Raw genomic sequence first — 14,747 nt, 5'->3', positions numbered from 1 at the left:
AGCAGTGATAAGAGCGGAGAAGTGAGCCAGTGGAGAAGTTGCCCCATCAACCAATCAGCAGCTCTGTATAATTTTATAGTATGCAAATTATAGATGTTACTTCAGTGCTGATTGGTTGCCATGGGCACTTCTCCACTGGCTCACTTCTCCGCACTTATCACTGCTTAGTAAATGTCCCCCTTAGAGTTTTATCTTCAGTCCAGAAGAGAATTGCTCTGCAGGGAGGCAGAGAGCTTATTCTCGGGATGTAGTTATGTGACCGGCGGTCTCCTCACAACACCGGCACCTACATCCCCCCCGGGACTTCTCAATGCCGGCGTCTGTATATTGACCGCCGGTCACGCGATACACACCCCTATTCTCAGATAGCAACAATACAACAGGAACATTTTTGCGGCATTTAAATCAACATGTTTTGGGGGGGTTTCATACGGTCAAGCTTTTGGAATGGAGAATTTGGCAAACACACAGTGAAAGTAGGCACTAGGGATTTATAAAATAAACTTACAATCATGTCTACAGCTACATTACAATTCACAGTAGATGGAAACCTACGTATAGCATGCCCACTGATCTGAGTAAAATAGGTTACCTTAGATATAGAGGCTATCAGCCCCGCACTAAGCAATATGAGCTTGTTACACAACATTCATTTACAGAAGGACCAATTGTCTCTCTCGTTTCATGCTGGACTCTAATGTTGCTGCTTCTGCATTCTAGAACGTGCCCGTAGAGGTTGTCAGGCGCCTTCCAATATATACCCTTGAAAAAGAAAAAGAAATAGAATTACTTGTGAAATAATAGTTTATTGTGTTTACAGAAGTAAGTTATTCTAAAAGTTATGCGCAATGTCTAGAAGATGCACAAATGTATGTGAGCCTTCTACTCTAGCCGGCAGAGTACTGTAGAGTAGCCGCCTGGAACCCACCTGCTTCCCCAGCGTACCGGGCGGATCTGGGGCTTTCACACAATTTGCAGAAAATCGTGTTATAGTGGATCTGGACCTCACTTCACGGATAGGTAGCAGGGTATGCTGGGACCTGTAGTGTCACAACACTTGCCCAGGCCTGAACTAGAATATGCATAAATTCAGTAGCCACCAGTCAGTAAATAGAACCCTTAGGTTCTCATGGCAAATTCCATTTGCAATTCAATGCCAAAGCCGTGTTGCACTCGGGACCTCGAACACGGTGTGACCCAGCTTTGGCCCCTTTCACACTACGCAGCTGTTCCCAGCTTATTGCCGGGTCAGCCGCTTTAGCGGTCACATGGCCCGGGCTGACGCTTGGAGATGAGATCATTGGCCCAGGTTACCCGTTCTCACTGCACACCCGTGTTCAACCCTTGTCGCTACCCCGCTTGAAATACTGGGTCGCTCGATCTGGGTTATTTCTCCTGGCCCCATTCACACGGCACAAACACCCAGTTTGCTGCACTTTCACGTGCAATAACCCGGGTTATTTTTGGCAGTGTGAAAGGGGTAAAACTTTGCACCTCGGTAAAACCATGCTGAGGACAGATATAAAATGTGTAGAGATTTAGATTTGGGTGGAGCGTGTCCAAACTCAGAACCAAATTGCAGCATAAGAATAAAGCTACCGGTGTTTGTGGGCCGCATGCAAAAGCAGCCAGTATTTACCCTGCATGCAAATATATTAAATGTATCTGCACACCTTGTATCGTAATATTATTTGTCCAAGTGCAAAGTTACTTGCTCTTTATTTTTCCAACTTTGTACAAACTTGGATTAATACACTGACATTTTTCTGTAACCCAGAATGCTGGAAAGACTTTAATTTGCTGATAAATACTTGAATTTTTTTTTTCCAACAATTAGCCATTTGCCACCTTTTAAGAACCTCCAGTGGGTTGGATACGGAATCCCGGCGGTCAAAATACTGACGCCGGGATCCCGACCGCCAGAATGCTGGCAGGGTGGTGAGCGGATCGAAGCCCCTTGCGGGCTCGCTACGCTCGGCTCGCTGCGGGGTGGGTGGCTCACTTTGCTCGCCACAGGTTCTATTCCCACTCCATGGTTGTATGTTTGGCGGTGGGGATCCCGACGTCGGTATTTTGCGCGGTGGGATTCCGACCGCCGGGATCCCAACAAGATCCTCCCCCCCCCCCACGGTACTTGTATTATGGCCACTAACTGCCGTTCTAGATAGTCCTGCTCAGTTGCCACTTTTGGGGAGCCCAGGATGCTTTCCCCACTTGTTCATGCACTTCTCCCACTCTTTGTAGAAAAGTCGCACAACCTTGAGTCCAGCAAACGGTCATTTCTAATATACTCCTGCATTTGTCGGGTGTGTGCATTTACCACTACTACTACGGATATTGCAATATACACACACCAATAATATGTTTGGACTTGACAGCCAGATAGAGTAAAAGCCCTGTTCCGATATGCCATATGTAGAAATGAACACATCTTTAACTCACAAGTTACCCCCATATGTTTTACTGTGCAATTATAAAACAATAATAGGTGTAATTAGACATTAATGTGTGACAGGCTTATAGCAATAATCCGTGGGAAGTAATTTTCCTTTGTACTTTGCAATTTTTCAAAGCTTGTGGGTCAAGTTTCAATGTACAATCGATATTAAAACCATTTTAGCCATAGCAGGTCTCATCTGGGAAATAACAGGAAGGCAGAAGAACATGGTACTGCCCGTTCCCATTTATGATGCACAATCAATGCATTCATATAGTCTACATATTCATGAATAAATGTATCTGCTATGAATAATTCATAATGCACATCACATGCTGTTCCAATGCTATTACTGCGTTCTCCCTTACTTAAAGACACAGGAAATATGTATCTTTTCTTACAGGGTACTAACTAGACTAACTGAAGCTCAGGGTCCAGTCAGTGGATACAGTGGCTTAGACCCCGCAGGGCGGACACTACTCCTTCCCTCAGTCCCTCGTTGCAGGTAGGCTGTTGCCAGCAGCCTGCTGTAAAAAAATTAACTCTAAAATAAACTTTTTCTAAGAAAGCTCTGTAGAGCTCCCCTAGCTGTGACCGGCTCCTCCGGGCACATTTTCTAAACTGAGTCTGGTAGGAGGGGCATAGAGGGAGGAGCCAGCCCACACTGTTAAACTCTTAAAGTGCCAATGGCTCCTGGTGGACCCATCTATACCCCATGGTACTAAAATGGACCCCAGCATCCTCTAGGACATAAGAGAAACTATATTATATAGAACTGGCCCCTTATTGTGTGCATGGAACTAAATGTGTGAAGTCATCCATATAACAAAGCTGTATTATTTCTGCAGTCTGGACCGTACCCATCTTGTGCCAGTCCTACCCTTGCAAGAGACACATAATTATGCATAAGCAGTCTACGTGTACATATATATATATATATATATATATATATATATATATATATATATATATATATATACATACACACACACACACATATACACACACACACCTACACATACATACATACATACATACATACATACATACATACATACATACATACACACTTTGTTTGCCCACTGCTTCACTCGCGTGGAAGTCTTATTGCTCAGCGGGAGTCATGTTACAAAGGGTTCACTACGATCTGCCGGTGGCCGGCCTCCCGGCGACCAGCATACCGGCGCCGGGAGGCCGGCCGCCGGCTTACCGACAGTGTGGCGAGCGCAAATGAGCCCCTTGCGGGCTCGCTGCGCTCACCACGCTACGGGCACGGTGGCGCGCTATGCGCGCCACACTATTTTATTCTCCCTCCAGGGGTGTCGTGGACCCCCAAGAGGGAGTATAAGTGTCGGTATGCCGGCTGTCGGGCTCCCGGCGCCGGTATGCTGGTCGCCGGGAACCCGACCGCCGGCATACTGAAGACCACCCGTTACAAAGACAGTAGTGCCATCTAATATTGTGATGTATATTTTATATTGTAGATATTGGGGGTAATTCCAAGTTGATCGCAGCAGGAAATTTTTTAGCAGTTGGGCAAAACCATGTGCACTGCAGGGGGGACAGATATAACATGTGCAGAGAGAGTTAGATTTGGGTGGGGTGTGTTCAATCTGCAATCTAAATTGCAGTGTAAAAATAAAGCAGCCAGTATTTACCCTGCACAGAAACAATATAACCCACCCAAATCTAACTCTCTCTGCACATGTTATATCTGCCTCTCCTGCAGTGCACATGGGGGGTAATTCCAAGTTGATCGCAGCAGGAATTCTGTTAGCAATTGGGCAAAACCATGGCCCTCATTCCGAGTTGTTCGCTCGCAAGGCGATTATAGCAGAGTTACACACGCTAAGCCGCCGCCTACTGGGAGTGAATCTAAACATCTTAAATGTGCGACCGATGTATTCGCAATATTGCGATCAAAACCGAGTTAGCAGTTTCTGAGTAACTCCAGACTTACTCTGCCTGTGCGATCAATTCAGTGCTTTTCGGTCCCGGCTGACGTCATAAACACACCCAGCGTTCGCCCAAGCACTCCCACCGTTTCTCCAGACACGCCTGCGTTTTTTCCGGAAACGGTAGCGTTTCCAGCCACACGCCCCTAAAACGCCGTACATCCGCCCAGTAACACCCATTTCCTGTCAATCACAATGCGTTCTCCGGAGCGACGAAAAAGCCGTGAGTAAAATTACTTTCTTCTTAGTAAAGTTACTTGACGCATGCGCAGTGCGAACATTACGCATGCGCACTAAGAGAATTCTCACTGCGATGCGATGAAAAATACCGAGCGAACAACTCGGAATGAGGGCCCATGTGCACTGCAGGGGAGGCAGATATAACATGTGCAGAGAGAGATAGATTTGGGTGTGGTGTGTTCAATCTGCAATCTAAATTGCAGTGTAAAAATAAAGCAGCCAGTATTTACCCTGCACAGAAACAAAATAACCTACCCAAATCTAACTCTTTCTGCACATGTTATATCTGCCCCCCCTGCAGTGCACATGGTTTTGCCCAACTGCTAAAAAATGTCCAGCTGCGATCAACTTGGAATTACCCCCATGGTTTTGCCCAACTGCTAAAACATTTCGTGCTGAAATCAACTTGGAATTACCCCCTTTGTAAAGGGAAATGTGTGGACTGCTGCCATAGTGCTGTATAGTGGGGGTCATTCCGACCCCGATCGCTCGCTGCAGTTCGCAGCGCAGCAATCGGGTCGGAACTGCGCATGCGCCGGCGCTTGCCGGGCGGCCGAAGCGCGTTGTTCCCTAGCGATCGCCTCTGCCTGATTGACAGGCAGAGGCAGGAGGGGGTGGCACGGCTGTGCCGCTGTGGTAATTCCAAGTTGATCGCAGCAGGATTTTTGTTAGCAATTGGGCAAAACCATGGCCCTCATTCCGAGTTGTTCGCTCGTTGCCGAATTTCGCTATATTGCGATTAGTCGCTTACTGGGCATGCGCAATGTTCGCAGAGCACATGCGCTTAGTTATTTTACTCAAAAGTTAGGTATTTTACTCACGGCATTACAAGGATTTTTCTTCGTTCTGGTGATCGGAGTGTGATTGACAGGAAGTGGGTGTTTCTGGGCGGAAACTGGCCGTTTTATGGGTGTGTGTGAAAAAACGCAGCCATTTCTGGGAAAAACGCGGGAGTGGCTGGAGAAACGGGGGGAGTGCCTGGGTGAACGCTGGGTGTGTTTGTGACGTCAAACCAGGAACAAAACTGACTGAACTGATCGCAGTGGCAGAGTAAGTGTCGAGCTACTCTGAAACTGCTAAGAAATTTCTATTCGCAATTTTGCAAATCTTTCGTTCGCAATTCTGCTATGCTAAGATACACTCCCAGAGGGCGGCGGCTTAGCATGTGCAATGCTGCTAAAAGCAGCTAGCGAGCGAACAACTGGGAATGAGGGCCCATGTGCACTGCAGGGGAAGCAGATATAACATGTGCAGAGAGAGTTAGATTTAGGTGGGGTGTGTTCCATCTGCAATCTAATTTGCAGTGTAAAAATAAAGCAGCCAGTATTTACCCTGCACAGAAACAAAATAACCCACCCAAATCTAACTCTTTCTGCACATGTTATATCTGCCTCCCCTGCAGTGCACATGGTTTTGCCCAATTGCTAAAAAAAAATCCTGCTTCGATCAACTTGGAATTACCCCCATGGTTTTGCCCAACTGCTAACAAAATTCCTGCTGCGATCAACTCAGAATTACCCCCATTGATCACAAAATTTCTTTGTTAACCATTTTTGCAGTTTTTCCTTCAGGGATTAACACCAAAAGATGCTTGGGGCTACTAACTCGTGAGCAAGACACAGAAAGATGCCCATGGGAGAAGCAGCTGGTCCTGAGATCTGCACCTGCAGCCCTGAGCTTTTTTTGGGGTGTGCAATATCTGTATATACAGATATATATAGTCATTTTGGACTTGAGGAGCCTGCACAATTAATGTGCTGACTGTCAAGCATCTGGTTCTCTCCCTGATGTCACACTGAGATCACACATACCTCAACCTCACTTTCATTCTAGGACACTAAGCTATACAATAGTGAAAACGCAATACAAATTCATCAAGTAGTTTTTGCGTAATGTCGGTGGCAAAAAAAAAAATCGCTTCACAACGTACATCAACATTGCGTACATACACAGAGGCTGGGTCACTGTTCTCACAGAACTGGTAGTCAGTACAGCTTGGTAGATATAACTTATTTTTATTACATATGTAATTTAGTTTCTTTCCCTACTAGTGTTTGGGATGTTTCTGCAAGTTGGGGGCAGTGAAGTAACATAGTCACACCTTTACTGTATACCTGAGCATTTGTGCGTTTGGCCTCCCCCACCCCTACATAACAGAGGGCAAAGGCACCACAATAAAGTTCAGAGGGCACCAGTGTTCCAGGGTATCCGTTCAGATGGTCGACCATGTTATGGTCGACAGTCATTAGGTCGACATTGACATGGTCGACATGGACACATGGTCGACGCATGAAGGGTCGACACATGAAAAAGTCGACATGAGTTTACCTTTTTTTTTTCTTTTGGGGAACTTTTCCATACTTTACGATCCACGTGGACTACGACTGGAACGGTAATCTGTGCCGAGCGAAGCGAAGGCACCATGCCCGAAGCATGGCGAGCGAAGCGAGCCATGCGAGGGGACACGGTGCACTAATTGGGGTTCCCAGTCACATTACGCAAAAAACGACACCAAAAAAAGTAAAAAAAATCATGTCGACCTTTTTATGTGTCGACCATATGTCCATGTCGACCATGTCAATGTCGACCAATAGTGGTCGACCATAACATGGTCGACCATTCATACCGGAACCGTGTTCCAGCAGCTCACTGAATTTGTGCCTAATTGAAAGACTTATGATGGGAAGAAAGCTATTAGCACTTCAGGAAGCTTGGATAGGCTCCAGGGGTGTCCAATATTAGTACATAAGCACCTTAATTTTGTAAAAGGCTGACACTGAATCAGTGGCTTCTCATCTATTTCTTATACTGGCATTATTTACCCCCAAGCTAGTAGCCATATAATCCAGAAAGCCGACTCCTCTTTGGCCCAGTCCACGGATAACTATGAACTGAGGAATGTCAGCAAAGTCATGGATAGGGAAACGGATGAATGGGAGAAGAGACTCAGAGTCAGACCTGGCAGAGATTGCATTTGCCAAACTGGTTCAAGGTATGTGTCTCTGCAGACGTCTGGCATCTTAAACGTCTAACAATATTACAATACTCCTGCCACTCCATGCAACCCCACACATTGGCCCTCATTCAGTAAGGATCGCTCCTGTGCAGGTGCAGAATGGGTCCTGCGATCACATTCTGGCAGTGGCGAGGCCAAGGGCTACGTCGTGAGAGGCAATTTCCTTGGCCTCACAAGCTGCCATGTGACGGCCAGCCTGGGTAAGCTGAAGCTTACTCCGCTTGCCGTCGCAGATGTCCATCGCGACTTTGATCTCGTACTGCGACTCCGGTTGCAGCGCTACGATCGCAAATGCAGCCAGGAGGTAACACCTCCTACTGCATTTGCATTGCTAAGGATCACATTTGCAAAGCTGCCTGCGATCCATACTGAATGAGAGCCATTGTGCAGAAGTGTAAAATTAACCCCTCATAATTGTAACGCAGGTGGGAGCAGATGTAGAGCTCCATGACTGTATCAGAGGGTTAATATACAGTGAACACACCAAATAAGTGTCACACCGTTTATTGGACACTTTCCGGGCCTTTGAAGAGGCACCCTTATATCATGACAACTACTTTTCTTTTCTCAGCCTTATATAAATAGATCTATACATGAACAGCACACGGGGGGTCATTCCGAGTTGATCGTAGCTGTGCTAAATTTAGGGCTAGCCCGCCTTGCATGTCTGCCCCCCCCCCCCCCCACACACACAAATACAAAAGCACTGCACAGCGGTTGGCCGGACCGCGCCCCCAAAACGGTGGCCAAACACCGCCGTGCCGCCCCCTCCTGCCTCTGCCTGTCAATCAGGCAGAGGCGATCGCTAGGGAACAACGCCCTTCGGCCGCCCGGCAAGCGCCGGCGCATGCGCAGTTCCGACCCGATTGCTGCGCTGCAAACTGCAGCGAGCGATCGGGGTCGGAATGACCCCCACTATACAGCACTATGGCAGCAGTCCACACATTTCCCTTTACAAAGGGGGTAATTCCAAGTTGATCGCAGCAGGAAATGTTTTAGCAGTTGGGCAAAACCATGTGCACTGCAGGGGAGGCAGATATAACATGTGCAGAGAGAGTTAGATTTGGGTGGGTTATATTGTTTCTGTGCAGGGTAAATACTGGCTGCTTTATTTGTACACTGCAATTTAGATTGCAGATTGAACTCACCACACCCAAATCTAACTCTCTCTGCACATGTTATATCTGCCCCCCCTGCAGTGCACATGGTTTTGCCCAACTGCTAACAAAGTTCCTGCTGCGGTCAACTCAGAATTACCCCCAAAGTGCGCAACACGAAGAGTGTGATATCCTAAACAGGGAACATATTAAACAACAGTGCAACAAAGGTAGAGAAGGGGGTGGAATGTGAGTTCAGAAATGGTATGTACTGCATAGCTGATGGTGTATAAGATTACCCAGTACACTATCAGCAACATGTTTACTTGCAGACATACAGTACATATCAGTCCTGGCTGACAACTGAGCTCAGAGGCACCTAATAGTCCCACATGTTATTCAAAGTTTCAACAGACTCTGATAAGACGCCTTATAACAATGTCCTATTAATCCTAACTGAACTAATCTATATTTTATTAACGATAAAGCAAGTGATCGATACCTTGCAGTAATGTGTACACAAGTTAGCGAGCGCATAAACAGACTGAGCCAGGCTGATTTTCCAAATGTTTGCACTTTATCACCCTAATGAAATACGGGCGACAGCCCCAGATTTTAAATATTTATTCGTGGAAAAGCTTAACCCTAGAAATGTTCTTATTTTTTCAATATTCTCCATCTGTACAGCACAATGGGGCAGATGTATTAACCTGGAGAAGGCATAGGGAAGTGATAAATCAGTGATTAGTGCAAGGTGATAAACGCACCAGCCAATCAGCTCCTGTTAATTTGCATACTGGAGCCGATTGGCTGGTGCGTTTATCACCTTGCACTTTTACTGCTTTATCACTTCCTTATGCCTTCCTCAGGTTAATACATCAGCCTGACTATCTCTAATGTACATCATTTTTGCAATTCTAAGCAACTGTTCTTATCCTCTGGGCGGGAGGCAATCAAGTTGCCGGCTGGCAGGATCCCGGCAGCCAGGATACCGAGGCTGGAGTCCCGACACCCGGTTAAATACTGACAGTTGCCCGGAATCCCCACTCGGGTGGTGGTCCACGCCACCACCCGAGGGGGAATATAACATTGGGCCCGAAGCGTGGTGAGCACAGCGAGCCCATGAGGGGAAATGCAGCACTCGCCGTCGGTATTCTGGCTGTCGGGATCCTGGAGACGGTCTCTTTAACCGCTGGGATCCCAACAGCCAGGATATCATACTGAATCCCTCTGGGCTATATACACTGCAATGCCAGAAGTCATGGTATAGCAGTATAGGTAATGGTAGGTGGCGCCACTGTACTGTGATATTTTGGAAATGCCCAGACCTGCACCAGTTGTAATCTGACATCTCGTGAGTCAGTTTGAACACCAGACAGGTTGCTCATGGCAAAGCGACGTGATTTATAGTTCAACCGGGGCATGATAGTGGGTGCCCGACGGATAGGACATTCCATTTCCAAAGTTGTGCAAACATTCAACATTCCTCAATCTATGGTGTTTCGTGTTTATTGTGAATACCTTATGGAAGGAATTACCACTCACTGTGGACAGCATAGTGGCCAACCACGGGTGTTTAATGATCGTGACCAGCGGCGTCTGGTCAGAATTGTCCATGGTAACAGACTAGCAACGCTGGATCAAATTTCATCCACATTCAATGCAAGAGGTACCAGATGCATATCCAGCAGGTCAGTGCAGCGTACTTTAGCTTCCATGGGATATTGTAACAGAAGACCCAACAAAGTGCCTCATCTAGGCTTGTGACCTCGCTAGTCGGTTCCTGGAGGACTGGCAGCATGTGGCTGATGGTGCAACCCCATTAGATCACAGACTCCAGTAGTCTACAAGGCACCGTGCAGGCTAGTGGTGGTTCTCTATAATGGTGTGGGGTGTGTTTACGTGGCATGGGTTATGTTTGTTGGTCCGCTTGAACCGGTAACCACTACATTGAGTTGCTTGATGACCATTTGCAGACCTTCATGGCCTTCATGTACCCCCACAGCAATGAAAAATTCCAACAGGACAATGCACCATGTCATCGATCCTAAGTTGTCTAGAACTGGTTTGAGGAGCATTCTGGAGAGTCCCAATAGTTTGCCCAACATGAACCCAATCAAGTATTTATGGGATATAATCAAGCATATATGGGATGTGGTGGAGAGGTCCATTCTCACTCAAGATCCTGCACCTACAAATATCATGGTGCTGTGGAAGCTATCCAGATAGCATAGGTCAACATCTATCCAGCAGGTCCATGTTGCTGATTGGAGGATGGAGCTATCCACCAATTAGAATGCACCTTTCTCTACCTCCCAGCCTGCAGTCAGACAGTGGAAGGCTGGGGTATGGGTCATTAGGTCGACCACATTTGGTCGACATGGTCACTAGGTCAACATGAGGTTTTTTTTACTTTTTTTGTGTCATTTTCTTCGTAAAGTGACGGGGAACCCCAATTAGTGCACCGTGTCCCCTCGCATGGTGTTACTACTTCCAATCGTAGTCCACGTGGAACGTAAAGTATGAAAAAGTAAAAAAATGTAAACAAAAGAAACAAAAAAAGTGAAAAACTCATGTCGACCTTTTCCCATGTCGACCTTGTTCATGTTGACCTAATGACCATGTTTTCCTAGTGACCATGTCAACCTTATGCATGTCGACCAATAGTGGTCAACCTAATGACTGTCGACCAAAGTGTGGTCGACATGACGACCGTATCCCGAAGGCTGTTAGCATGCTGATTGGTGGATGGCTGGAGCTATCCACCAATCAAAGTGCTGACACCCATTCACTGTATGGAAGCATGAGGAGAGACAGCGCATGATCACAGGAGGGGTAATTTATGAGTATGAGAATGGGTGGATAGGGGCCCCAGAACATTGTTTTTCCAAGGGCCTACAATGCTATTAAGACGGCCCTGCTCTCCAGAGGTCTTCTGTTCACTTGTGGAATCGATGCCACATCAAATTGCTGCACTTCACCAGGTTAGAGGAGGTCCTATGACTTTTGCCACTTAAAGTTAATATTCAATGAAATGGAGTATTGCAGGCACAACATTATTACATTATAACAAAGCAAATATTGCCTTTTTTAAGTATAAAAGTATTTGCAAACATTGGGCCTGATTCAGAGTTGTATTCTATGGCGATGTTATCACAATTAAGCGATTATCGCCAAATCCCGGCATGTGTCTAAATCGTACTGCACCCAGGACAAGGTACCTTAGCATTGCTGGTGAGGATTTATATGCAAAGAGATAGACAGTCAGGGGGGGTATGGGGAAGGAAACCGGGATTGGCAGCAAAAATGCAGGTGCGTCATGTTTCAGGCTGCGACTGCGATCCCATACTCAGAAAACATGCCGCCTGCATCACAAAACACGTGCCCTTTCTGCACAAGCACAGGGCGACTCGGACGTCCGATTCTTGAAGCATCTGCTGACACGGTGTCTCTGTATGCAGATGGTGATATTTGCCAGACCACCACTGGGCGTCTCCCTACACTTCCAGGCGGCAGCAGCAGCACTGGCATATTTCCATACAGTAGTAGCGTACGGGGTCGCAGCTGCAAATGCATCAGCCTGCATCTCTGAATCAGGTTACAGAAAGTGAAGTTATAGGCAGTATTATGGATTTGTGCAACAACAAAGTAAAGAAAAAAAAAACAGCATAGTCATCTTGGCTGCATGACAAATTCTAGTGCAGCAAATAGGAAAGGGAGGAGGATACGGTGCAAACTGAATTACTACGTCGGCCTAATTAGTTTTACAGGAGGCACCGGAAAAGTTCTCTTCAATTAGGGAATATGAACTATAAAAAATAAAAAAAATTGTTTGTAGTAATCCCTTTAACTGAGCTTGTAGATATTACATCATTGGCTCAGTAAAAACAGGGATTATTGCACACATAGGCACAACTACATAACACAGTACAGTGCACCTGCTCCGCAGCAATTTATATTACAGTGTTGGCTATATTGGTCAGAGGCTGAACTCTGGGAGGCAACGGAGTCATCTGCCGCCGGGCTCCTGCTCTGATGGGGGGCACCTCTCCTCCCATTCTATGACACCATTGAATTAAGTTAATTGATAGCTGTCGCTGTCTTTTCAGTGGCCGACTTCCTCACTGGTCCCTGCACCTTACAAATCACACCGTCTTTATTATACTGAATATACACATTTTACAAGTGTCATAGCCAGGATTAGAAACCACAACCTATTACACTGGAAGCAAACACCTTACTGATGAAGCTGTTTGCGCCTGTATAGGAAGTATGAGCATTTTTACTATATGAAGATTCTTCTCTGACAATTACACGTAACTTCGTATAGTTTGAGTTCTCATGCGTCCTCTACAGGAGCAAATAACTCCATCAGTAAAGTGTCTGCTGTTAGTGTAACAGGTCATGGGTTCTAATCCTGGGTATGACTGCTAAGAAATGTGTGATTTAAAATAAAAGACAATCAAATGTATAGATACAGTATTTTTTTTTTCTGAACACTCCATATACACACACACACACACACACACACACACACACACACACACACACACACACACACACACACACACACACACACACACACACACACACACACACACACACTACATATATTTATCTTAATATAGGAAATAGGGGGCACCCAATATTTATCTTGCCTCCGGGCAACTGTGACGAACTTACGCCACTGATATTGGTTACTATGAAGAGTTTTACTGCGTCTCCTATCTCTCTGCAGATAACTGTATATTAAATCGCTAAAGGCAGGTGTTCAGTGTGTAACAGACACTGCTTATCTACAGGCAGGCAACTTACATTAGATAGGGAACCATAAGGTAGGGGACTTGGATAACTGTCACTTTTCAAACACAGGGGCAGATGTATTAACCTGGAGAAGGCATAAGGAAGTGATAAACCAGTGATATGTGCAAGGTGATAAAGGCACCAGCCAATCAGCTCCTAACTGTTAATTTACATATTGGAGCTGATTGGCTGGTGCCTTTATCACCTTGCACATATCACTGGTTTATCACTTCCTTATGCCTTTTCCAGGTTAATACATCTGCCCCACAGCCTGTAACATGGCAGTTAGGCGCTGATTGGCTGGTACTTTATCTCCACCCAATTTACCTCCATCCAAGGTTTAGTAAATAGACTCTGTGTTAGTTGTAAAAAAAAAAAAAAAAAAAAAGACGAATTTCATGGAAAAAAGTTTGAATGTGAATATGGTGCATTTAGTTAGCTCAGGCTTGCCTACCTTTACAGTCTCCTCTCCGGGAGAAGCCAGACTGTCAGTCACTAGGCCCTTCCCCCAAATGACGTGATTCACATGTCCACCAGGAGGGGGCATGGTTAAGTGAAGTGAATTTGCATCATTTAGTCCCGCCCCTCCATACGGCACTGCAATTCCCCATAAAACGAGTTTTATGGTAAGAACTTACCTTTGTTAAAACTCTTTCTGCAAAGTACACTGGGCTCCACAAGGATTGGACAATGGGGTGTAGAATAGGATCTTGATCCGAGGCACCAACAGGCTCAAAGCTTTGACTGTTCCCAGAATGCACAGCGCCGCCTCCTTTATCAGTAGCAGGAAAAGAGACGACAACGGTTAGTAGCCACATACACCACACTCTCACGACAGGAGAAGTGTCAGCGGCTAATGCCATACCAACCCGAAGAAGCTAAGTGCGTCAGGGTGGGCGCCTTGTGGAGCCCAGTGTACCTCGCAGAAAGAGTTTTAACAAAGGTAAGTTCTTACCATAAAACTCGTTTTCTGCTGCGGGGTACACTGGGCTCCACAAGGAATGGACAATGGGGATGTCCTAAAGCAGCTCCTTATGGGAGGGGACGCACTGTAGCGGGCACAAGAACCCGGCGTCCAAAGGAAGCATCCTGGGAAGCGGCAGTATCGAAGGCATAGAACCTTATGAACATGTTCCCTGAGGACCACGTAGCCGCCTTGCACAATTGATCAAGGGTCGCACCACGTTGGGCCACCCAAG

The 14,747-nt window shown here is 46.3% G+C and overlaps 1 protein-coding gene across 2 annotated transcripts in view; it reads right to left on the bottom strand.

The window, feature by feature from the left end:
* Nucleotides 1-471: 471 nt before the first annotated feature.
* BNIP3 (BCL2 interacting protein 3) overlaps nucleotides 472-14,747 on the bottom strand; it is a 67,971-nt gene continuing 53,695 nt past the window's right edge. For both annotated transcript variants that reach the window (XM_063962187.1, XM_063962188.1), the window contains exon 6: nucleotides 472-762. In XM_063962187.1, coding sequence (XP_063818257.1) covers nucleotides 717-762 — 46 coding nt within the window. In that variant the 3' untranslated portion in view covers nucleotides 472-716. The remainder of the gene's footprint in view (nucleotides 763-14,747) is intronic.

The sequence above is a fragment of the Pseudophryne corroboree genome, chromosome 3 (assembly GCF_028390025.1).
Source record: "Pseudophryne corroboree isolate aPseCor3 chromosome 3, aPseCor3.hap2, whole genome shotgun sequence".
NCBI classification, from domain to species: Eukaryota; Metazoa; Chordata; class Amphibia; order Anura; family Myobatrachidae; genus Pseudophryne; species Pseudophryne corroboree.
Note: the sequence above shows the minus strand (reverse complement) of the source record. Positions and strands in the feature narration are given on the sequence as shown.